The sequence below is a fragment of the Lycium barbarum genome, chromosome 5 (genome assembly GCF_019175385.1).
Source record: "Lycium barbarum isolate Lr01 chromosome 5, ASM1917538v2, whole genome shotgun sequence".
NCBI classification, from domain to species: Eukaryota; Viridiplantae; Streptophyta; class Magnoliopsida; order Solanales; family Solanaceae; genus Lycium; species Lycium barbarum.
In genome coordinates this window covers 138786712-138812406 of record NC_083341.1, presented here as the reverse complement: position 1 = coordinate 138812406, position 25695 = coordinate 138786712, and the positions used below count along the sequence as shown (strand labels likewise).

The 25695-nt window shown below is 35.4% G+C and overlaps 4 protein-coding genes across 4 annotated transcripts; 2 read left to right on the top strand and 2 right to left on the bottom strand.

Annotated features, from left to right (window-relative positions):
• The first annotated feature begins 2128 nt into the window (after positions 1-2128).
• Positions 2129-9767, top strand: LOC132641854 (tRNA(adenine(34)) deaminase, chloroplastic). The gene is made up of 4 exons (XM_060358946.1): positions 2129-5565; positions 5641-5728; positions 6272-6399; positions 9263-9767. Exons 1-4 carry the CDS (start codon positions 2171-2173, stop codon positions 9534-9536), a joined length of 3885 nt encoding a protein of 1294 aa, XP_060214929.1. The 5' UTR covers positions 2129-2170; the 3' UTR covers positions 9537-9767.
• A 2726-nt stretch (positions 9768-12493) lies between these two features.
• LOC132641852 (lysine-rich arabinogalactan protein 19) lies at positions 12494-13853 on the top strand. The gene is made up of 2 exons (XM_060358944.1): positions 12494-13313; positions 13574-13853. The coding sequence occupies exons 1-2, from the start codon at positions 12621-12623 to the stop codon at positions 13664-13666; spliced, it is 786 nt and encodes a 261-aa protein (XP_060214927.1). The 5' UTR covers positions 12494-12620; the 3' UTR covers positions 13667-13853.
• On the bottom strand, positions 13513-17348 carry LOC132641853 (uncharacterized protein C24H6.02c). Its single transcript, XM_060358945.1, has 4 exons — positions 17085-17348; positions 15745-15880; positions 14302-14430; positions 13513-14041 (listed from the first exon to the last, which is right to left on the bottom strand). The coding sequence occupies exons 1-4, from the start codon at positions 17243-17245 to the stop codon at positions 13934-13936; spliced, it is 534 nt and encodes a 177-aa protein (XP_060214928.1). The 5' UTR covers positions 17246-17348; the 3' UTR covers positions 13513-13933.
• Positions 17349-18764: 1416 nt separating this feature from the next.
• Positions 18765-24864, bottom strand: LOC132641851 (phosphate transporter PHO1 homolog 1). The gene is made up of 13 exons (XM_060358943.1): positions 24330-24864; positions 23920-24226; positions 22730-23126; positions 22596-22644; positions 22396-22467; positions 21990-22119; positions 20856-20976; positions 20524-20773; positions 20286-20435; positions 20030-20182; positions 19651-19929; positions 19218-19354; positions 18765-19129 (listed from the first exon to the last, which is right to left on the bottom strand). Exons 1-13 carry the CDS (start codon positions 24564-24566, stop codon positions 19039-19041), a joined length of 2373 nt encoding a protein of 790 aa, XP_060214926.1. The 5' UTR covers positions 24567-24864; the 3' UTR covers positions 18765-19038.
• Positions 24865-25695: the final 831 nt, after the last annotated feature.

The following is a 25695-nucleotide window of genomic DNA, read 5'->3' as shown; positions in this document are numbered from 1 at the left end:
ATAAGTGCTTAAATTTTTTTTTTACTTTATTCAAACACTACATAATGGCTTAAAAATACTTAAAATAAGGCAATCCAAACAGGCTCTTACTTGAATTTACATCAGAGGAGTTTCATAAAAATTCTAACAACTACAACACACAATACTGCACTAAATATAAAGAATATACAAAATACAGTAAATTTATACCTCAAAAGGCTCTATTAGACTTTAGAAATAGATTAAAAATAGAAGAAATTATACATTTTAAACATGAGTTTCCACTGAATCATTATTTCAAATTTTTCGTTAAATCTAACATACAAAATTTATTAAATATTTGATGAAAACAAAAAATGCGCACTTTTAATAAGTTTAAAGGACCAAAATTGCTCAAAAATATATTCTAAAGAATTCCTTTAAATTTACCCCAAATACAAAAAATATTGTTGTTGTTGTCTCTCAAATACTCAACCATAGCGCACACACATATGGATTTATAATAGGACAATTAAGAAGACAAAAATATCAAAACTGTATTTGTTTATTCAGAGATAATAAGTGTTTGTTTACAACTCTAAAAATCAAAGCAGATAGATCTACTCATTTTTTATTTTTTTTTGGCAATTAAAGATTTTATTCACTACCAAATGCACCAATACAAAGCAAAGGTTGAAGCCATACCAGGCTTGTCCCTTCTCAGTGTCATCCAAACAAACCTTTCACAACTAAGCATCTAAGAACCTACCAAAATCATAAAGTACATATAAAATCAAACAACCTTTGATTTCTCCTAACTCGAATGCAAAGTCCAGTCATGATTTGATGAAGCAGCATATCCATGGGTTTGGACTTGTTTTGAAATACTCGTGCATTTCTCTCAATCCAAATATTACATATTACAACAGCAAATTAGCTTTTAAGATAATTCCTTTTGGATTCTTACCCTTGCATGTTGTATCACCCATCTCCATTGGTCGTTCTAGCTTTCAATGCGTTTGTGCCAGCGCAACCAGTCCAAGAATATAATATTAATTTAGTGCAGCTGCAATCAAAGAATAAATGTGAAGTAATATCAGGTTCTGCTCGGAGAATACACAAGTTCAATCAACATTCACCCCCCAACTCAACAATCTATCTTTTGTTCTCATACTCTCATGTAATGCTATCCACAAAAATAATACTTGCTTTGGCTCAGCTGCATTATTGCAAATGAGGTACTTCCATTCGACATTAGTAGTCTTACCGCTCGGGTTCATGTAAGTAGCGGCTATGTGAAATTTTTCATTTTTTATCACATGTCTTTGCATATTCTGATTAGCCAATATTTCCTCATATTGAACACCTTTCTCACCATCCAAGCAGCTTGGCGAGGGCACTTCATATCTTGCTTTTGCCATTAATTTAAATTTACAAATTACATTCTCCTCTCTTTCACTGAATTCTTGAAAGTTTCGAAAAGCTGTTGTAACCAGGTTTTTATCAGTACTAGCAAAATAGTTGATCAAAATAAATTCTATTTTACTTTTTGCGTATATGAAAATGTTACTCCCACCTTCTCAAGTTATATGTGTTTGATTTCTAAAAATAGCTATCCCAAATTAAGTGTCATTAAGAAATTTAAAATAAAATTAATTACTTTTCCATTTTATCCTTAGAAGTAATTGTTCTCGAAGGCACAAACACCTTGATTATGACGTGACGATACATAAATAGATTAAATATTCCATTAAGAGATCATATCTTAATACATATAAGAAGTAAAATAGTCAAAACCTGTTAATTAATGTTTTCTCAAAGAGCCTGTAAAAGAAAAATACGAAAAATAATTTGAGACGAAGGAAGCATATGCTTATAGATTATTCAAAACGAAAGAAAAACAAAGTAAAAATGCAAAAAAAAAAAAAAAAAAAAAAAAAAAAAAAAAAAAAAAAAAAAAAACAAAACCGGTGTTTTTAGTTTTTTACGATTCAACTCACTAATAAACCAAGCCATAACTCGTTCAATATTTTATTATCAATATTTTCTGGTAACAAAAATTCCTTATATCTCTCTTCACCAATCTGATCCAACACTATTTTTTTTTTTTAATTTTCCAACACTATTCTACTTGGACTATTTCCTAGTTCTTGCCATCATCAAGGTAATTCATTGAACAATTTTTTTTTTATTTTTTTTTTCTATCTTAGCCATGTATAACTCATGTGTAAGTTCAACTCTTACACTAAAGTGTAAAGGGTCATCTTCATTTTCATGTTATGATTACTCATATTGCTCAAATGATAGATTTAGTAGATACCCTTTATCTTATTCTTCCTCATCATGTTGTTCTTGTTGTTCAAATGCTATGTATAGAGTGCCTGTTTGCCCTAGTTCTTTATATGGGTTGAGACAATCTACTTTAATTCAATGTAAAAAAATGATCTTTAGTGGTTTAGAGAGACATTGTTATTCAAGATTTCCTGTTTATGATGAAAAAGTTTGTTCTTTTAAGGGAAATGGTGTGAGTAGAAGTGGAGGGAAATGGGGTAAAGGGAGATATAAGTGTTTGGTGTTTGAGGAAATGAGTGAAGAAAGTAGTGTTTCGGAGTTCGATGAGGCTGAGGTTATGCTTAGTTTGTTGACTGAAGATGTGGATGAGGAGTTGTTTAGTGTGAGAGAGAGAAATGTAAGGTCAAATAAGGGAATAGACGCGGAGAAAAGAAAAAATGGGGGTGTTACTAATTATGTTGGTAAGAAGAAAAGGGATGAATCGGGTAATATGGGGAGTAAATTGAAGTATAAGTATGAATATGAAGTGATTCCATCAAGAAAGGAGGATAAGAAAAGTGATGAACTGGGTGCTACTAATTATGTTGGTAAGAAGAAAAGGGATGAACCGGGTAAGTATAAGTATGAATATGAAGTGATTCCGTTGAGAAAGGAGGAGAAGAGAAAGGAAGAGAATAGGAGGGAAGAAGAGAGGGCATCATTGTTAAGGAGAGAGAGTCGAAGGACAAACCATAAGGATGAAAGATCTTCCTTATTGAGGGAGAGTCATAAAGATCGAGCAAGAGAAGAAGAGACGGAAGCATTGTTTAGGAGAGAGAGCAGAGGGACAAGGCATAAGGAGGAAGAAAGAGCTTCCTTGTTGAGGGAGAGTCATAGAGAAAGAGCAAGAGAAGAAGAGAGGGAAAGTTTGTCAAGAAAGGAGGACCACAGGCAGAGACTAAGGAAAGATGGCTCGAGCTGCTCTTCGTACTATTCTGCCTCTTCAACCGGTGACCTTGATATTGATATTGATAGTGATATGCAGATTGAGGATGAGCGTTTTGAGGAAGAATCGTCAAGGAAGCATGAAGGAGATTTGAAGAGTGAAGTTGTTGCTCGATATGACAGAGTGGATGGAACGGATCGGAATAACACTACTAAACAAGGGGTTGTCTCACGGAAGGACGATTCTGAAGTTAAATTGTATGGTGAGGCTGGTGACTGGAGAAAGAAGTCAGAGAAGAGGCTTACTGACATATCAGTTGAGGAGAAAAAGGAATCAAGGGAGAGGCATTCGAGGATATCTCAGATTCATGGAAGTAGTTCTGAACAGGTTTCTGGTTCCTCCATGAAATATGATGACACAAAGCAAGAATCAGCTTCTATTACAAAGTTCGAGGGGCAGACAACTGGACAATCTAATACAAATATAAAGTATAAACAATTTGTGGATACATCTGAGAGTCATGACCTTAGATCTAGAACTGCTTACGGCGCAAGGAAATCTTATAATGAAACAGAAGAAACCTCCAACGAGGCTCTAAGTCAAATTCAGCAAGCTAGAGAAGAATACAGTAAGAAAATTGGGAGCATCATAAGGGAAGATGAACATAGGAGAAGATCTCATAGGCTCAATCAAGAGTCTAATTTCCAGAAAAATGACATTAGGACGGAGTCGGCCATTCAGGGAGTCTCTGATACTGAACTCAGGAAGAAGGTATCAAACGAGCACCGCCAATCTAGTCAGATCACCGAGCTAGTGGAGTTGAGAGAAAAAGCTGAACAATTAATTAAAGCAGACGAAAAGAAAACTCATGATTCACACAGGAAATCAGAGACAAGGATGAAGAACCAGGAAGATTATACAAACCTTCTCAACAAGTTATCAATAGAATCCAAGGAGCACTCGTCCCAAGCCAGAATAAGAGACGCAAGAAGCACAAAATCAGTAATGGAATCACACGAGAAAAAAACTTTACTGGGTGCGTCGAGTACGTCAACTACTCATTCTAGTGACACTAGCAGTGTTGAAGTAACACAAGCAAACAAAAAAGAGGTGAAAGCATCTTCCCAAGTATTATCAAGACACTCATCAATGATTGAGTCAAAGACTGGGTTTTCAACTCAAGGAGTTTCTGATTCAGGCATACAAAAACTTACCCCAGATAGGCCTTCACAACTTCAGCACAAAACACATGGTGAAGCCAGAAGGGATGAGGTTCTTGTTCAGCCTTGGGGTTTCTCATCCCATGAAGATGCAATTGGTTCCGCTGATCGATTGCAGAAATCCTCGACTCAGTATGTTGGCGAATTTGTAGAGAAGGTCAGGCATGAGATTTCCAACTCTGAGATTCTGAAGGAGAAAAAGACCTCTGAGACAAAGTTAATTAACGAGGAAGAGCAGCATACTCAAAAAGTCGTAGGCCAACATGGTTATGGTGATTCTCAATCAAATGAGCATGAATCAAGGCAATCCTCGTTGGTTTCAGGGGCTAAGGGACCTTCAGATGAAATGTGGGATGTGACTGAGCCGTCTGTCCAAGAACCTCCTGAGACACAAGTATCAGAGGATTCAGACAAAGAGAAAACAGCTATTGTCAAGAGAAGTGGTAGGTCCTTGTGGAATATTATTGGAGATATTGTTCATATGCGATGGATGTCTCATTCTGATCGGCATACTTCGGCCTCTAAGTCTGGTCGAAGGAGCTCACCTAATCAATCCATAAGTAGTGAAACATGGTTTTCTGGTCATGAAACAGAGGATAACAATAGTGAGAATGCAAAAAGCATCAGAAGGTTGAACCAAGTGAAAAAGGTTCGCTCTCATAGTCATGGAGAAGCATCCAGCTCATCAAGCTCAGGGGAACATACGAAGCACACATTGGTGGAAACATCATCGTCACCAATTGTTTTAGAAAGCATTTCACCATCCAAAACTATTCCATTGCCTTCTGCTGAAGGTGGGCTTCCGATTTCTTCAATTCCGGTGAGAACATCACCACCCATTATAGAAGAAATAGCAGAAGTTGGACAAGGTGTTCCATCCAGCAGTAGCAAAGGGCAAGCAGGTTCCACTGTCTCCGGTGAGGTATCAGGTTCTAAGGTTAAAGATGCTGAAATGAGACGGGGAAAGTTTCAGAGGTCCGATCAATTTGTAAAAGACAGGTTTGATGAGTGGGAAGAGGCATTCCAGCTCGAAAGCGAGCAGCGAAAAATTGATGAAATGTTTATGAGGGAAGCACTAATGGAAGCCAAAAAGGCTGCTGATAATTGGGAAGTACCTGTTGGTGCTGTGCTGGTCCATGATGGAAGAATAGTTGCTCGTGGATGCAACCTGTAAGTCATGGTTGCTTATGTTTTTCCTGTTTTCCTCCTTAGACTTTGGTTTTCACATAAATATGCATGTTTCAGTGTAGAAGAACTGCGCGACTCTACCGCCCATGCAGAAATGCTCTGCATACGTGAGGCTTCAAACACACTTCGGACATGGAGACTTTCGGTAGTCCTCTACACTTTATGCTCTCTTACAGATTAAGTGAGGATGCCTCCTAATATGGATATTAGCATAGTGTGATTTTTATACATAATGGGGTAATTCTATTAATATGGAATATAATTTGTCACATGAAATCTACTAGTATAGGTAGGAAAATGGGAAGAAGCACTATCAATTTTTTTTTTTAATTCTTTTACCGAAACAAAATTCGGATGAATGCAGGGTTCAGCGACTCTTTAGTAGCCAATCACCTAATTTGGTAGCAACCTCTACTATTCTGAACACTGCCTTTTTCTCCTCTATGCTAGGCCAAACAATTCTTTACTCTGTTTCTTTTTCTTGAAAAAGCTAGAATTGGCAAGGCGAGGAAAGAACCATATTAGCCAGAGATTCAATATTACTTTGTTAAATGTGATGTACATGGGGAAAGTATGAGTTGAATATGACAAATAGATTTCAACTTTAGATTACCATAACTCTCTCTTTTCTTTTCTTCTTTGTGTCCCTTATTTTTGGTATAACTTCCAATTCCTTTTGTTTCTACAGGATACCACACTTTATGTAACACTAGAGCCATGTCCTATGTGCGCTGGAGCAATACTTCAAGCTAGAGTTGATACTGTTGTATGGGGAGCTCCGAATAAGCTCCTAGGGGCTGATGGAAGCTGGATCAGGTAAGCAAGATTGTACATATTTGTTCATTTGATAGCTTAAACGGTTGTCAGTTACTGAGTTATCATAGACTCTTTTAGGTCTTCGAAAGGTAAGAAATGAAACATGTAGTTCTTAGTTTGTAATACAAAAATAGTTGAAATTCGTTGCTGTTTGGAACTGGCAATACACCATAGGAACCTTTCCTCCGACAAATCTTATTAGATGCACCAAAGTAAGAAAGCCGGGATCTTTCAGAAAACGGATGTGTACTCAAGATCATATCCTACTAGAAATCTCTTGTTGTTTCACGTGTTAACTTTCTGAACTTCAAAAATTACAACTCTTTAGATATTCAGATATCTTAATCTTTGGATTTCACATTAGTTATGAGTCAAGGGCTCAAATTAAACAGCAACTTTTTGCTTTTCTTTTCTGGCAGTACCATCATTTGCTATAGATATGATGAATATTCACAGTTTTCTACGTTGGTACATGCTGTAATAGCTTTCTGGTTTCATGGTCTAGCATCTACAATAATTTAGCTATTTTACAGCTTTTCGGAAACGTTACAACAATTAAGATTCATTCTTATTTTCTCTAGCTAAGGAATAAAATTCAAAATTGTATTTGGTGATGCATAATCATTGAGGGGTTATTATGTAGAGATTGCCTACTTCAAAGACATTTTTGTCTTTAGATACTCTTATCCACGTCTTACTAATCTTATTCCACATTCTATTATGTATATAATAATGCATAGATTCTCGTATCAGTAGTATTAGTACTTCTTAAAAAACAAATTATACCAATATTAGTAATTCGACGATTGGAATATGATCTTAAACTCCACAAACCGGTATTGAACTTTAGTTTGCTGCAGTTATTGTTACTTTTCTTCATAATGCTTATCTATAGTATTTTGTCATGGCTTCTTTACTTTCGTATTCATACCTGACCTTTTTGTCATGCTTTTTCTTGAGCTGAGGTTCTTTCGGAAAAGCCTCTCTAGCTCCCAAAGGTCTGCGTACACTCTACCCTCCCCAGACCCCACTCGTGGGATTACACTGGGTATGTTGTAAACGGTTATTGAACTTTAGTTAAGTGATGCGGAGTTTAATACCTGAAACGAGATGTTGAATTAGCTATATGGAGTTTATATCAGCATTGCAGAGATTCATATTGACTTCATAAATAATACCGAAATTTATACCAGAAGTAAACATCCTTAACCCACCCCCAGGGGTCAATTCAATTGGCAAAGGTTGAAGGACTTGTGTCTTAGGTCACAGGTTCGAGTCTCACGCCAAGCGAACTAACTCTGATATTTATGTGGAGAAGGGTAGAGGGGCGGCCCCATCATCCCTGAGTTTCAAAGGTTGTGGTTGGCCGGAAGGGTCAGCTCCATACGAATTTCTCGGTCCAAACAAAAAAAATAAAAAAAATTAAACATCTTTAACCGTCAAACCAAAAACCCCTTAAAGCATCAGTCATGGTTTTAACAGACAATATTTTCCTTAGTGTACTGTATACGTAGCAGTTACATGCTTATATTAGTTCATGAAAGAAAAGTGGATAACTATGGATCTGGAAGTCTTCTTTTTTTTTTTTTTTTCAATTCTTTAGCGTTCAAGTGATTGAAGTGACACCAACTATTGTGTTTGTCCTAAAAGACCTCCAAGTAAGTCCATGTTTCTCCCTGATGTATTATCCTCAATCTCTTTCTTTCTCTCACAAAGTCATGCGGCTGAGTATCTCTCAAAGTTCCCATAAAATTAGTTTACTTCACTAGTTAAATACGCAGAATGGTGTAAGTAATGTTCTGTTTATTTTTCCAGTCTGAATGTCAAGCTATTTCTATTGATGAAAACTAAACAGGAACCATCAATATGGCTTAGAGACCATATTTTTGCTTTCTGGTTAACTCCCTGATTTAGAATTGAAGTTTTTGTTCTCAGGAGTTAACCATGATTCTTTTGTGTATGTAACATGCATCTACTTGATGCCTTCCTAATACAACATCTTATTTCATCAAAAAAAAAAAAAAAAAAAACTAAACAGGAACCCTAGCGTAGATCTTTTAGTTATGGAATAACACTAGCTAGACGGTCTAGCTGAAAATGTATAATAGCGATGTTCTTGATGTTTCTGACCAGCCTTACATCAAGCCAGATATCTTAGATGCCTTTTCTGGAGCACACGGGCCTGCTAGTTATTTTTCCCTTTCTAAGGGCTCTATTATGATTCATAAATTGTGTAGGTCTCTGTTCAATGCGTAGGATAAGTAACAGATTCTGAATGTTATGCTGTAGATGAGAATGTAATCAGATAATTTGGGCTTCAACAGCTTGGTGTGCCTTGTTGAAGCAAAAATCTAGTTATTCTGTCATTGTTCAAAAATAGATCCTCCCTTTATTTTGATCATGGCTGCATTCATCGACCTTCTTAACTATTTTCTTTATTTTGTACCTTTGCTCGATATGTACATGATTAATCATACATGCAGCACGCCATAAAGGTAGGGGTAAGGTCTGCGTACATCCTACCCTCCCAAGACCCTACGTGTGGGATTACATTGGGTATGCTGTTGTTGTTATTGTTGTTGCAGCACGCCAGGGGCGGATACACCTTGCCTTGAGCGGTGTCATGTTACACCGCTTCGTTGAAATCTTTTACTAAATATGTGCATAGAGATAATAGGAATAAATAAAAATGTTGGATATACATATAAAAAAGGATACCACTTGTTCTTATAGTGATTTATTCATTGCTTCAAATATCGACTCTGCTTACGAAAAATAATGCATATGCCACTACAGCTCGATCCACAAGAAACTTCTTTTTCTGGTTTTTGAGTTAAAGGCTTTGTGATTCATAATGTTTCAGGCTGTTCCCTGATGGAGACGGAGAAAAGAATTTGGAACCAACAGATAAACCTCCTGCACCAGTTCATCCTTTCCACCCAAAAATAACAATCCGACGAGGAGTGCTGGCGTCGGAATGTGCAGATGCAATGCAGCAGTTCTTTCAACTAAGAAGGAAGAAGAAGGAAAAGAAGTCGGATCCTCCAACACCACCTTCATGTCTAACCATTTCAAGTCACCAACCGAAAATTTTCAGCAAGATTCACGACGTGTTTCATATCATGTTCTGCCTGTGATTTTTGTTTCTGAAGTTCATATTGCTGCAAAATTGTAGTGATAGAACTCTCTTTCTTCGCTGTATTCAAATTAATGATTTAGCCAACAACTTCTGTTCTTTAAACAACTGAGTCAATTACTTAGTCAATGTGTTGTACTTCGAGATTAGAGTCGTAGTCTAATGGTTGCAACTTGCAAGCACATTTTTTTACTGGTTAGTGCATAGTTTTATGACTTAAAGTTTTACTCTATTTTCAAAGGTCTAACTTTAACTAGTGATTCCTCATGTAAAAGAGTTTTCTTGAATTCTGTTTTAGCAGGGTTTAAATCATCAAGGTTCTTTGCAAGCCCCATCAAATTGCTCCAGAATTGAAATAAATCTCACAGACCTATGTGTGGGATTACTCTGGGTATGTTGTTGTAAAACAGATATCTATAATAGATTGTTAACAAAAAAAAAATACTAATTTAATTGTTTTAAGGGGCTATGATCACCAAGATGCTACTGTAAAGTGGATGAAGTCCAGTATATTCTCTTAAAAAGATTTAAAATTTAGCGCAAGAAAATGTCTTTTAGTGTCCAAATGTTCATAATTGAGGTTACACAAAATCGGAGCCAGAAAAGGAAAAAGTGGGTAAGCTTTTGGCGTCCCTGCGGATGATACGTACTTGGAAATAACCAGATCATAGATAAAAAAAAATTATGCCTCGACTCTCCCTCGGTTCGTTTGGAAATCATGGTAGTCTTTTTCATGGAGATTATTGGGAAAGGAAATGTGTCTGTGAAATTTAACTTTAATAATCACCAAACTAATAGATGCATGACATATTTGCACATAAATTTCTTTCATTTAACCATGGCAAATCAATACATATTTTCACTTTATTAAATTATCTAACTATGGCAAGTTAAATTAGTTTGGCGTAAACACTGGATACGGATAACTATTTACCATCTAGGTATTATCTTCTCACCTACCAAGTTACCAATAAACGATTTTTAATTGTGTTTTGAGATGAAAATCTTATGCCTTGTTTTGATTAGTTAATTTCAAAATCCTTGTGATAATCTCAAAATCCACAATAATTATAATACTAAGGACATATAAAGTTCATTAAGGTGCTCGCTTAATAGTTAAGAGAAACATTGCCACATCTAATTATAAGTCGAATGACATGAAAGTAACCAGGCAACCTGTTTGATAATATATATATATATATATATTTTGTGGTTGTGATTGGGACTAGATACCAAGGCAGAGCTTAAGTGTCAAATCAAAACCAAGAAAGGTTGGTGGTATTTGTTGGGCAATTCGCAGACCTTCTTTTGGGGTGGTCTTTAAATTTTGCCTCTCATATTTGAAATCTTTAAATTTTGCTCTTCGGCTAAACCCCATGGGTTCCAGGTTCGAACCCTCACACAGTCAAAATTTTAAAAAAAATTCGCAAGGCAGAGTTTAAATTTCGTTATGCCCCCATCGGCATACACTTGTGAAGGAATTACCAAAGTTATGTCGGACCCGGCATACTTATGCCTTATGGGCAGACTTGGCATAAGTATGTCGGGTCCGGCATAACTTTGGTAATCCCTTCACAAGTTTATGCCGGGTCCGGCATAAAAGTTTGCCCATTAAAAGTATGCCCCCACCGGCATAAACTTGTTAAGGAATTACCAAACTTATGCCGGACCCGACATACTTATGCCTTATGGGCAGACTTGGCATAAGTATGCCGGGTCCGGCATAACTTTGGTAATTCCTTCACAAGTTTATGCCGGTGGGGGCATACTTTTAATGGGCAAACTTTTATAGTATGTCACATAAGGCAAATTTTTTCCTTAAGACATAACTAAAAGTTTGCCTTATAAGGCAAAGTCTATACCTTAAGAAAAAGTTATGCCTTATGGGGCATACTTTTGGTTATGCCTTAATTAAAAGTCTGCCCCATAAGGCATAGTTCCTTAAGGAAAAGTTTTGCCCCATAAGGCATAACTAAACTATGCCTTGAGGAAAAGTTATGCCCCCTCCGGCATAACTTTAGTTTTTCCTTAAGGACTTTATGCCGGATCCGGCATATACTCCCCCCAGCCCTGTCTTGCGAAATTATTTTTTTATTTTATGCCTGAGCGGGGGTTCGAACCCAGAACCTCAGGTATCCAAGCGAAGGGCAAAATTTAAAGATCACAAATATGAGGGGCAAAATTTAAAGACCACCCCAAAAGAAGGGCAATCCGTGAAAAAAAAATGGTATTTGTTAACCTCAACTCTAGTATCATAATCACCCCTCCTTGTGTTTGGATCTGTTTATTTAGTAGTAATTCAATTTGCCATGTTTCTTAGCACCAGAGATTACTAACAATTAAATAATAGGTTTGGTTAAATAAACATTATTAAAATATCTAACCACTTTGCTGCATTGCCAAGTAATTAGCATCCATTAATCATTTCTCCCACAACACATACAAAATTGATCACCATTATGACATTTGGTATATCACAGTGCTTTGCTTTTCCTGGAAAAGAAAACTTGTTAAAAAAGGGAAGAAACCTTACTCAACCTCTTGTTTCTCTGGGGGGGGGGGGGGGGGGGGGGTTAACTATCTAGATTGGCACCGAGTAAGTTCACTAAAGGGGATAAAACGCTTCCTACCTAAAAATTCATAATAAAGTAAATTTTACTTAAATGAACTATGAAAAGATCGCAACACAAGCTCTAATAGAACCAGTAGAGTACATTTGATGCATTAAAATTTATTCACTATATAAATGGCATCATTTATAACAATGTAATGATTGAAAATAATAGACTAACTAAAAAGCATAACCTACATGGTCCTTTTATGCTTGAGATGGTAATTGATAGCAATAGAGGACCAATACTTTATTTTCCAATGGACTGTAAATCTTGAGATGCAGCAACACACAAGAAATTAAGCACATTTTTGGTACCAATCTTGACAAATGATGAGACTTGCTGTAGCATTCACATCAAACTAAGTTTCCCCTCACAAACATATCTACCAAACTATTTTCTTTCTTAGAAGTTCAATAATATTGTTGCTGCATATAAGTAGAGAGCTCTTGACAATCAAAATCCTCAACAAAATGGCTTCCTCTAAGTTGCTTTGCCTTTCAACTTGCTTTTGCATTTGGCTAGTGATGGCTAATGCACAAGCTACACCAGCAGCATCACCATCTACACCGACCACGACACCTCCACCTACTACCACACCAGCTGCAGCATCACCCCCGCTCTCCACTACGCCTGTTGCACCGTCACAGCCACCAGCAGTTTCAGCAGCACCTCCAACGGTACCTCCTCCTGTATCAGTACCTTCACCTAAAGTGGCCCCTGTCTCCGCCCCAACGACCCCACCAGCACAACCTCCACCAACTCCACCTGTCTCGAGTCCATCAAAACCACCGGTGACGCCACCACCGGCTCCGGTTGCTTCTCCACCAGCAATCCCTCCAGCTTTACCTCCGCCCAAAGTAGCCCCAACACCAGCACCAAAACCACCGTCACCAGCACCTGTATCACCACCAGTGTCTCCGCCTAAGGCCCCACCAGCACCAACACCTGCCACACCTCCACCAGCTGTGGTATCACCAGTGCCACCGCCAGAGTTAGCACCCGCACCAGCACCAGCTCATGGCAAGCACAAGAGAAAGAAGCACAAGCATAAGCACCATCACGCGCCAGCACCTGCACCAACTGTGCCAAGCCCGCCAGCACCACCTACAACAGTCACAGATTCTGTGGATGTGACACCAGCACCATCTCCTACTCTGAATTTGGTAATGTTTCCATTGTTTTTCATGTCTGGTAACCCTAATTTTTTGAAAATAACATAGAACAGTCAAACCGCTCCATAACGACGTCGCTTGTTCTGATATTTTTTGGTTGTTATAGCGAAATGTTGCTATAGAGAACATATAATATAACATAACATCAAAGATCGGTTCCACAAAAAGCATAATTATAGAGAGGTCTGACTGTACATTGACAGGAACAGCTCTAATAGAATAAATTCACTTACTCTCTCACTTGACTGCAGAATGGAGCAACGATTTTACTGCAAGGAAGCAGATCTAGAATGTGGGCGAATGCTGGTTTGGCGATGACTATTCTTTTGGCCATCGTAATCTGAGTTACCCATTACATGAAAAGCTATATGTTTCATTACCAGAAAGAAAATTTTGAATTGAGATGGGAGTATGGGACTAATTATGTGTTTAGAGGAAAAATAATTGGAATATGATTGTCATTGTTTGTTGTTATCTCATTGATATTCTTTTCATCCAGACATTTACATCAATGTAATTGATTTTCTCTCACCTGGAAAATGGCACTAATGCACTATCAATACTATTACTCTCTTGCTAGAGCCTAAAGGTATATAATCCATACACTTCAGTCATTCTTGATCAGCATCTGGATCCATACTAATTTCGTCCTTGAAGTTGTACTCGACCACAAGTCCAAGGTTGTCAACTAATCTATGATATTGAGAGCACCCTGAACACTGAAAGGAGAATCTTCAGTTGACACCCAGTCGATTTAAATACTCTTTAATAGTAAAGAAAGATAAAGAAAACAGAGGCAAATAAGATAGCTATGGAGACTATACGGAAAACTCTACAATTCATGCAAACCAAAGGACCAAATAGTGAACATACATAATTAAGAGACATTGTTTTGACTTTGCTATCTCATAAGAAAATTAGTTTTGTTTTCCAATTATCAAAAGGTTAACAGCACCGCTGTACACTCAATTCTAAGTACCTGTATAAACACAGTCCCTCTTTCATATGCTAATCTGTTTATGAGTCTTTGAGTTCGAACACCACAAGCATTACATGTGAAAGTTGCTAATAGACTTCTTCTTGGTAATTTCAAGTCAAAAGCTGCTTCCTGCAAGAAGGCACCCGTTCATTAAGAATAAGAAAAGAAAATGTTAAAAACACTAGAAGAAATCCAGAAAAGGAACTGAACTAGGACAATTGAAAAGCTAATAAACACATCAATACCAATTGTAAGAGGTAAGGAAGAAACAACAAGAAAGAGAATAGGAAATGGAAACAACATATTCCGAGATCACAACATTTTGCTTTTTAAGCTTTTCTCAACAGAATATTTTGCTTTAGACCTTTAGTTGACAAATTTAGATACAAAATGTTGGCTATGTGAAGCAAAGAAAGAAATGAGCTTCTTCCAGGGTTAAATTCTCATAAACAGATGGACACAGAATATATCACCTTCATTGCCAATTGAAATATAGCTAGAAAAATATGTTTACCCTTCCGTGAACTTTATCCCAACAATTTAGGGAAATGGCTATTAAAAGTTGGTATTCATATGTTACATATAGAGCACTTGAACCTTGGAATGAACATGTCAATTAGCTTCAAACCAAATCCTTTCAACCTACTCAACATGAAAGAATTAAACACATCCCAAGCCGACCTATCTAACAAACGAGGGGCTCAAAATGTACTTCGATCCAACTCCCTCTTCCTATTAGAAAATTTGATTCAAAGAACTTATTGTGATTTTCAGAAAAGACATTCTCATTACATGCACGAGAAAAGGAAAGAAACTGAAACCAAGAAAGAAAACTACATACATTTCACACCAACTTAGTGTGTTTTGATGAATGAAATTTATATGATATATGAAAAAAATTATTTAGTGGTCTTTTTACATGCAAGTTGAACTGACTGAGTTCTTACTCTATTTCCATATTCTATTGTGAGAGCACAATGGAATTATGGTAATATTGTAGAATAAGCAATTCATTACTGTTCATGGCTTCTTTCCTCAGGATAAGGCAGCTAAAGGGGATTTTGTCATCACTCTCTTGTCCAAAAAAAAATAAAAAAATTAATACTTCAGTGGCCGAAGAGCAACTAGAAATTCTTTTTCTTGTAACTGTAAATTAGACCATTTAGTCACTCTTCGCTAATAAGGGGTGTAAATGTCACATCTTCCAATTGAAGATAAGTTACTCTTTTCTGAAAAAAAGGTGTCTAGTCTAGCAAAAGAGGATGGGAAAACTTAACACTGCATAAAATAAACCAACTGAGAAACAAAACAACTCTTCTAGAAAGTGCAATTCATAAACCAAGGACACCTTGAATCAGTTAAGGTACAGAGACAAATATGTCTAGATATCCAAAATCGTTAGGCAAAAGTTCATAATGCATGCAAAGAACGGCAAAAATGTACCTTCGAAGAATCACTTGAAGCAGAAAAATTCACAGATTCTGGATGTCTTTCAGAACTATCTTGGGCTACACACGAAATAATTGGAACCCGGAGCAAATGTTCTGATGCTCTCCTCTTCCCATAAATAGTAGTTGACCTGTTACATAAAAATGTGTTTTAACCAACACAATCCTCATGCATTCTACCTTAGTATGACAACAACAATAACAACAACTACGCCTCAATCACAAACTATTTAGGGTCGGTTATGCAAATCCTCTATATGCATTTAGCTCCACTTCGACCCGTTTCTTCCCACTACTCAGCTTAACTTGGTTTTACATTGTCTAACAGAACTCAGTAATTTTGGTGTAAACCTACATTAATATATAACAAACTATTAATTTAGGACCCAATAACTCAAAAGGACTAAAATCCTGATAATAACTACTACTACTACTACTACAAGTCTACAACACTTGGGGTCGGCTATACAAATCATCTATAATCCATTCCATTACTCACTTTTACGGTGTTCTGCATAATACAACAATATCCACTATCATGCCTCAATCTCAAACTAGTTCAGGTTGGCTACATGAATCCTCTGTATCCATCTGCTTAGCGTGTACCCGTTTCTTCCACTACTCAACTCTACATAGCAATGTTAAGATTTTTATACCAAAAATGAAAAAGAGATAATACGCCTCAATCTCAAACTAGTTCCGGTTGACAATATGAATCCTCTATAATATCCATTCTGCATAATCTGAACTCATTTCATCCACTACTCAACCCTACATATTAAAGTTCAGATTTGTTTTTTAGGTAACTAGTAAAGTAAAGATTTTTATATCAAACAACAAACTGGGGGATCAAGAAAAAAAAAAGATAAAAACAATACCCATGAAAAAAATGAAGAAGGACAATTTCAATAATATACAATCCAGCATAAAATATTACATCCCTGTAGCCATATTTTTAATTTACATAACTCTCTTTTCACAAACAGTGTTTATACACAGGATATACATTTGCTGTAGACAATGTATCAAACTTGTATAAAAGTGTATAATAATGTATAAAAGGGCCATTTCGGGTAATATTAGAAATATGGGCTATTTTTGGTAAATATATTCTCTAAATAGACATAGAGTGTTATTTTCCCAAAAAAAAAAAATGGAGTTGGGAAGAAACATGGGGCACCACTCTACATAGTAAAGCTCATATTTTTGTGGATAACCAGTAAAGATAACATTTTTATACCAAATAACAAACTGGGGTAATAAAAAAGAACAAGAAAATAAAACCTATGAATAAAAAGAATGAAATTTGGAGAAAAATGATACATAGAAGCTTACCTTGTGGATTTGATGTTGTAATAATATGAAGTAGGTTTAAAGGATAAAGGGAATTGAAGAGAATAAATGGGCACATGTGTTTTGATATTAGTAACAGATAAAGAACTGCAAGAACTTAAATTATTAAAGATTTTAGTGTTTCCTGTTATTGATGTAGCCATTGAAGGTAAAGTTTGAAAGAGAAAATTGAAGTTGAAGTTTAACTGGAATTATGAAGAAGTTCTTTAGAGCTAAAGAGGGTTCTCTATGCAAATAACTTTAGGTAAAATTTGCACCAAAAAAAAAAAAAAAAAAACCAATTGGTAATAGTTTTTGGGATAATTTCCTAGATAGGCTAAAATATGACCCTAATTAGTAAGTACCATAACTAACATTTTTTTTTTCCATAACCATGGTGTCCAGCTAGTTTGCGCGCACCTCGATTAATTGAAGAAATGACTGAGTATTTTTGCTTACAAAGTTTTTCCCAGTCAAAGTTTTTTTTTTGTCTTTTTTATTTTGGGGAAATATCACGCATGGCCCCTCAAACCAAAATAATTACCTGCTCGTACTCCTAGAAAAAGTTAAAAGTATTTACTCCAGATGCCCTCAATTATGATATCAATATGATATATAAATATACTGAGATAGTATCATGAAAGATGCTTCAGTCCTTCTCTTAGTCCTCCATATTACCATCATGGTATATAAATATATTGAGATGGTATTATGAATTATCATGTTCATTTATTAAAAATGACATACTTTTCTAGAGAAAAAAAACTTTTATTATATCATCGTCTTATATGCATATAGTGTGATGGTATAAGGAGGACTGTTTCAGTCCTTCAATAAGACACTCCTCAGAACCATGGTACCATCGTGGTAATATGAATATACTGGGATGATATCATGGAGGACTGCTTCAATCCTTCAATGAGACATTCCTTAGAACCATGGTACCATCGTGGTATATAAATATACTGCGATGATATCATGGAGGAAGGGGTTTGGGCGAGGGGGGCATGTAGGGTAATTGGTTTGGGTTGGGTTGGGTTGTGCAGAAACGAAAATGATTTGGGAGGGGGCATGACGAGTAATTAGTTTGGGTTGGGCAGACATTTAGTGATGTTTTCCCTTTTATTTTTCCTCTGTTACGCTTTGAGCCCGCTTAATCTGAGTTTGCACAGAAGATGACATCATTTTAAACCTGAAACTTGAGACGTCTTATTCTCGTTAAAATTATCTCAATGTATTTTTGAATATTTTTATTATTTTATTTTTCAAAAGTGATTTACAATAAAATCAAGAATTGAGAGGAGGAGTTTAAAGGAAAATAAATTATAGTTTAGTTTTTTCAATTTATCTTTTAAATGCCATCCTCTTAACAAATTTAAAAGATATTTAAATTTTCATGTGCATGAAAAATTCAAAAGGAGCTAATTTCTACTTAGTATTATACTATGTTTCAAGAAAGAAAGAGAAACTTGGGTATAAAATTACCACTTGTATATTTCTCTTTTCATAGTGTGCGAAAATATTTTTAACATTTTTCTTGCTCAAATTCTGAAATTTGTGTTTCAAGGTGGCAACTTACTAAAAACAAAAGAAAAAGAGAATGCTGATAATAAATAATATTACTAGCATTGTTCTCATTCCAATAATACAAGCATCAAGCAATGAGATAAGATAATTCGAGACTGACGAAAAAAATAGGGTGTCCTTTTCATTCACATTAGAAGAATTTTTGTATTTTACAAGTGTGGATTATTTCCTAGAATAGAACACATTACATAGGCCCAACCAAAAAAAAAAAGGAGAGGGAATAGAGAACAATTTGACAATTTATCAACTTGTTCAATGTGATAACATTCCTTTTTTTTTTTTTTACAAGATAGGTTCTCAAGAAATAATTTTGCATGGCCCTGCTACAGTATTCCTTGATCAACAATTCTAAGTTGCAAATTGGAATAATTCAATCTTGTTCATCTACTTCATGAAATGGAAGTGGCACTGTCTTAACAGCTCTAAATTTGCCTGCATTATTTAGATGCTCATTCTCCAACCTGTTCAGAATTGAAAACAATGTCCATTAGGCAAACGGGATATAACTTATATACACTGACAATATAACTAATATGTGTCATTAATTACCTGTAAAAATTCCACTGTCCTCTCCTGATAACTTCAAGGGCTGCTAAAAATAGCCCAGTTAATCTGTAGTCTACACTTCCAAAATTGTAATGAAGTACTGTTTGTAACCATGCTAGCCTCAGAACAAGGTTCAATCCCTACAAGAAAATACAAATACCTTAGATCAAATTTTAAAACTTACAAAAAAAAGGCTCTTTTTTAAAAAGTAATCTATGACAATCTGTACTTGTTTTTCCAAGAAGTTGGTCTGAGTACTACGTTGCTCTAACTCTTCAACATTGTCGACATGTGCCTGTCAGATCCACCAAATGTAGTGTATTTTTGGAGGATCAGACACGGGTGCGATAACATTTTAGGAAAGTCCGAGCAACATAGTTTATGTTTTTCTTTGATTTTTTTTTTTTTTCATTGAGGGATGATTAAGAGTTAATACCATGGAGAAGTAGTAAATAAATTTTCGACGAAGCATCAATTCATTCCTTAGCCATGGATTCTTGGAATGACATTGGAGTAAGCCCCAATCTTTAACAAAATCCCAGTACAATTGATACAAAGTTGCGGCACTTGACATGACTATAACTAAGCAAAGCCATCCCAAATTCTTTTCTTTTTCATATGCAACTTTGGCACCAGCAGCCAACATTGCAGACACATACTTTCCTAGGTTGACTAGGTGGCTTTTGTGTCCTTCGTCGAACCATCTTCGTGCACACTGCAAATACCATATCTGATTCAGTTTCTATGCAACTTTTTTATGTAAGTCATATAAAAGTTCAAAGTTAAAATGTTGAAAAAGGGAAGTTATTAAAAACCTGCATAGCTCTCCAGTAATATGGCAAGAAAGAAACTGCATAAGCAAGGTCCCTATAATATTTTGTCCTCATACAGTATCCATAATCTTGATTTTTGTAGCTTCCAGTTATATAGTAGCATGCAACATATTCAAGGTTTCTGAGCATTGGAACCTGTTTGATAATTAACAAAAATTTACATCAGCAAATGTTTGATCTGTTATAGAACTGAAGAATATAATGCTACAACTATTTAATTGACTGATTTCTTGTTTACCTGGCTACAAAGTTGATCAGCCATGAAGAAGTCTAACATGACGACCTTATACATAGGTGAAAATATGATGTTCCTTATCACACAAATGAATCGATAACGGCTTGATTTGTATATGATGTTTAATGGGCACACCAGCAGCATAATGAAGACCTGTTAAACAATTGTGATTACTTATTCATACATTGAGTCAAAAAAGAAAAAAATCGATTTTATTTTTTGTCAATAGTAAGAAAATTACCAATAATAGGAGGCCAGGAATTGCTTGAATTTGATTATAAGAATACCCTTTCGCCACGAATGTAAGATGAAGAAAAAGGACCCCGACAACAGCAGACATCGACGCAGTACATATCAGGTACACATCTCTATACTTGAGTTCCTTAGTTTGGGCTAGCTCAAAGATGAAGCTATAGTTTATACGAGTCTTTCGCCACATAAATATGTTGCATCCATATAGAAAGAAGTGCAAGAACATTAAGCTGAACATGCTGCACAATCATTAGCATAATCTCTGTTAGATATTTGGAAGAAATTCCAAAAATTTATTGAGTTAATTAATCGAACACTTGCCTAAGTACAGGATAGACAGTTTCCATGTAAATTGTATCAGATTTAGGTCTATATAGTCCTGTAATATGAGCCATGATCACATATCCAACGAAAAGCGCTAGGAAACATCCTGTGAATAAACCTGTTTTGAAAGCAAATCAAGAAGCCAATGTCAGTCAGTATTCAGTAGTCAAATTAAATCAATATCATCTTTGGTAATGTGAAAATACATCTAACACCAAATCTGTCTTCCTTTTTCATTGTTCTTTGGACATTAGGCCGGTGTCATGTTATATCAGTATCTTGAGTCTTGACGTTTCTGATACACATGACACTACTCATCTCAGTTAGATGTCTCTATAACAGTCATCCTCTATAACAACATTTCATTATAACAATCAAGTTTTTTTTGAAACCGATTTTTCATGTTATGTTATATTATATGTTCTCTATAAAAATATTTCGTTATAGTTGGCCAAAAAATATCCAGTCAAACGACGTTGTTATAGAAAGGTTTGACTATATAAAGTCATGATATTGGCAAACGGGAGAGTTACAAACCTTAGAAAAACTAAGCACTAGTGTCTTTTGAACACCTTAAAGGGTTCTTTAAAGTATGAACTTTTTTGGTCAATAACATGATAATGGCCTAAAATGGGGCTTCTTTGTCCTCCACTGGTGGAAAAAAGTGGACCCCTGAGTCTACTTTTTTTCTTCAGGTGGTTAATGGCTGATTCAAATGGCCCTTTTTATGTTGATGACTCTTTGTTTTTATGTGGCTATCCAATAAAAGAAGTGGTAACTTGAAAAGAAACCACTTAGGTATATTATCTTGTATATTTTCTTTAGGTACTTCTTGGCACTTGTTTAGCATATAAAGAGATTTTACAGATCGGATATGAGATTTTTGGTTAAAATGAGTTTGGTGTAATGTTTTCTATTGTTTGATTTAAAAAATCAATTGCCACATAATTGAAAAGTGGCTGAATATATCACTTTCGATTGACCTTTTGAGTGAAATAGCAAATGTTAAAGTGATTTTTCTTATGTAAAATAAAGAAAAAAACGACTTTATTCATCTATTTCCAATAGTTTAATGACCTTTTAGTAATGATCTCTAATTATTATGAACCAATTGTTTTCATGGAAACTCACCAATGAAAAAGGTAACTGCATGAGACTCTTTTTTCTGGCTAGGCTTTAGGTATTTCATAGCTTTCTTTTTATCATCTTCAGCAAAGTGTTTGATGAAAATCTCCTCAACGTCGTCAGCCAACTTCAAAGCCTGTTTGACAAAGTATAATGTGTGAGACAACAATATCTAGCAAATATAGTCATTGCTTGTGTGGAATAGCACTTCTTTTTTCTCTCTTTAAGATATGACCACTTAGTACTGTCTAAGAATAATCTGATGATGTTATATTGATGGGATATCTATTTGGAATTTAGTACCAACACTACTACAAACAATGTCATGCTGCTACATTTTCATGTTCAAAAAGATTTTTTTTCAAAAGAAAAAGTTGAACACCTCTTTGGCTTTCTGATTTGTTTAATTTACCTTGTCTGAGCTGTTGAAGTAGGAGCTCTCCACAACTCTTAAATAAATAGGAAGAACTTGTTTGTTTGTAACCTATGAGAAAGCAACCAAAAAATAAAAAAAAATAAAAAAATGATAAGTTAACTTAGCCACAATAAAAGTAAAGTGACAAAGATGCTAGTATGCACTTAGGCTAGGAAAAAGAAAGAATTACTACTTACTTTGTCAAATTTCTTCAAGATCTTTACAAAAGCAAGCATGTTCAAGTTCCTGTAAAGATTCAACATGTCAAATTGTTTTGAACAGAGACAACTAATCAGCGATCAAACGACTAGTTAGTTTTTGAGAAATATACCGATAAGTTTTAAGGTATCCTAGTCCCTTGTAGAGCTCAATAAAGGCACCCCTAATCATCTTCTCCGCGTCTTTTAGCTTCGTTCTGTTGATGTGCAATTTTTTTCGTCCATCAAGGCCACATTTCTTGGAAGATTGATTGATCATAATATCATCCCTAAGCAAATAAGTGATAGCTGAGAATGTTCGTGTTGGATTCGTTAGGGGAATGTGAATCTTTAAGCTTTTTCCCGGGCAATTATTCACTCGTTCGGACAAACTCTTCAATTTGTTGTCTTTCCTCTTGATATTAGTTGAATTTTCTACTTCACTTGATCTTGGAGAGTCTATAATCACTTGATCTATTGAGTTCTCAATATCCTGTTCTTGCTCTGTCCTGTCTCTGTTGGACTCTTCATCTATTGCCAAAAAACATAAATGTTTTAGTTCAAACCATTTTGCTTCAACTTGGAGGAATAGCATATATTTCCTGAAACTGATTTCTAGATTTCTAAATCCTTTAAATATGAAAAATCAATAAGTATGTAACAACTTAGAAAGGATGAAGAATAAATGATGAGAATATTTGAATGCAAAGTGAAAAAATCTCAAAAGAAAAGAAAATGAGTATTACACACTATGTTCAATTATGAAAATATAAACAGACCACCAACGGTTATGGTGGGATGGATAGGATTCCTCAAAGGTTTTGCTTTCGAGCCTTGGTACGAAAATATTCAACTCGGAGGAATAAAATATATTTCTTGAAATTGATCTCTGGATTCCTAACTCCTTTAACTATGAAAATCAATCATGTAAGAACTTAGAAAGGATGAATAAATGCCGAGAATATTTGAATGCAAAGTAAAGAAAAATTTCAAATGAATATTACACCTAATTTATGTTCAATTATGAACATGCAAACAGAATAAAGGACTAGAATGGAAAACTATGTTGCTTGGACCCTAAAAAAATATGTCGTACTTGTGTCGGATCTTTCAAAAATGCATAGTTTTTGGAGGATCCGACACACACCCAACGATATTTTTGAAGAGTCGAGGGACCTTAATTACTCGGACCCTCAAAAAATGTTGTCACATCCATGTCAGATCTTTCAAACACCCGACAATATTTTTGAAAGTCCGAGCAACATAGATGGAGACATAAAAAGCATGAAACATAGTAAAAACAGGGGAAGTTAGAGTTATGTACCACATGAAATGGTGCCTGAGATCGACTCATCCTCTTTTGTGTTTTGGCCTGAAGAAGTTCCTTTATCATGCTGCTGTTTGATCAATGCAGCTTTAAGCTCAATGAGAATCTCCATTTGCTTCTTCAAACACTCCCCTCTTTCTACAAACTCTTTCTCTTTCGTCCGAAAAAATTGGTTCACCTTGTTAAGTTGAAGGTCCAAAAGCGCGAAAAACTCAGCAGCAGCCTCAGTATCAGCAAATTGCTCCAACAATTCAGTCTCGTACAAATCCCCCTTACTCAACGTCTGCCCAAGCTTCCTGTGAACCTAGTAACGATCAAAATGCAACATGTTCCACGTTAAAATCAAGAAAACAACTTAGGAAATAGAAAAAAACATTCGAAAAGAAAGAAAGGAAGGGTGTGATTACTTGAATGACCCCATGTTCGCGACGTTGAGGTCCAAAGAAAGGCAATCTCCTAAGAGATGAAACAAGGGTACGCGAAAAAGAACACTCTTTCTTCGTGTTATCGACATTGTTAGTACTTCCATTATTGCTGAGAAGATGGATTTTCTTGAGGTCTTTTTTGAGTTGCCAATAATCAACAAAGGCTTCTTTCCACTCAGGAACTAGTTGTCCTTCAAATTGTTTAGTGAATTTCACCATTTTTTTTTTTTTTTTTAGCAACAAGTATTTTTCACAAGTGCAAAGAAAATGGCTAATACAAGTGAAGTGCAGTGTGACTGGAATGAGGGGAAAGATTGAAATATTTAAGGAGAGGGAAAAGGGAATTTATTTTAATGGCACAAGATTCTGAACAGCACAATTCAAATAATATCCAATGGTTATCCTATGCTCATTCCACTTGTGATAGTACATTTGATATCAGAGTTTATATTCCCCGGAAAATGAACTAAATTTCACCGGAAAAAGGTGGTGTTGTTATGAATGCTTTGAAAAGGTGGGAAATTTATAAAAAAAATGTTGGGATCATATGTTATGAGAGGAAAAAAGAGTGGGTCCTAAGTTCATTTTTAAGCTAAAAACAAAGATGGTACTACCTTTTTTTTATCCCTTTCTTTCTTTCTTTCTTTCTTTCTTTCTCTTTTGTAATTTCAGTTATGTTTTTTTCCAACTTTAATTCATAACGTTTGAAGTACATCACGTAATTCACACTTAACTAGTCACGCAAGAAACCAAGTGAGTATCATCGATTGTGATAAGATGGACGTGATTTCATAACCCTTAACTAGAAATTTTGGATTCAAGCTTTGGGAATGGAGAAATTCCTTGCAAGGAGCATTTCCCCATTAAATGAACTTTACGTGGGCCAGATTTTAATTAATCAGTGAATTCCGGATAACAGATGGTTAAATAATAAATAAAAAAATTAACAAGGGGTGAAAAAAAGATTTAAATAAAACCTTAATATATCACGTGGACTAAATCAATATTACAAAATTTTAGGTCAACAGTTCGTTGCTAGTTACTTAACTAGGGGTTCTATCACTAATTGTTATGCTTCTCTAATCCTAAATGTTTGATAGAATTCCCTTCGACGAATAATGTTTAATGTTTACGTATATGTATATACTTCTAGTGCTGTGTTTTCTAAATTCTTTCTTATTAGAATTTCTGATTCCGCTGCTGACGATGATAAGGAAGGAAAACTAGATTAAGATCAGGAACATGAAGTTTATGTTAATTAGTTAAGAGTTTCTCATTGAAAATGTTGTTTATTGGCCAACTAAAATTACACAAACACATAGCTTAACTTTAATTAGACCAGCCTGAG

Coding starts and splice junctions, on each gene's coding strand:
- LOC132641852 (XM_060358944.1), top strand. CDS start 12,621: ATGGCTTCCTCTAAGTTGCTTTGCCTTTCAACTTGCTTTTGCATTTGG. Junction 13,314..13,573: donor CATCTCCTACTCTGAATTTG/GTAATGTTTCCA, acceptor ACTTGACTGCAG/AATGGAGCAACGATTTTACT.
- LOC132641853 (XM_060358945.1), bottom strand. CDS start 17,245: ATGGCTACATCAATAACAGGAAACACTAAAATCTTTAATAATTTAAGT. Junction 15,881..17,084: donor TACAACATCAAATCCACAAG/GTAAGCTTCTAT, acceptor TTTATGTAACAG/GTCAACTACTATTTATGGGA. Junction 14,431..15,744: donor CTTCAAGTGATTCTTCGAAG/GTACATTTTTGC, acceptor GCCTTCTTGCAG/GAAGCAGCTTTTGACTTGAA.
- LOC132641851 (XM_060358943.1), bottom strand. CDS start 24,566: ATGGTGAAATTCACTAAACAATTTGAAGGACAACTAGTTCCTGAGTGG. Junction 22,468..22,595: donor TCTTGAAGAAATTTGACAAA/GTAAGTAGTAAT, acceptor GCTTTCTCATAG/GTTACAAACAAACAAGTTCT. Junction 19,355..19,650: donor TTATTTACTACTTCTCCATG/GTATTAACTCTT, acceptor ATTTTCTTGTAG/GGATTGAACCTTGTTCTGAG.
- LOC132641854 (XM_060358946.1), top strand. CDS start 2,171: ATGTATAACTCATGTGTAAGTTCAACTCTTACACTAAAGTGTAAAGGG. Junction 5,566..5,640: donor GTTGCTCGTGGATGCAACCT/GTAAGTCATGGT, acceptor TGCATGTTTCAG/TGTAGAAGAACTGCGCGACT. Junction 5,729..6,271: donor TTCGGACATGGAGACTTTCG/GTAGTCCTCTAC, acceptor TTGTTTCTACAG/GATACCACACTTTATGTAAC.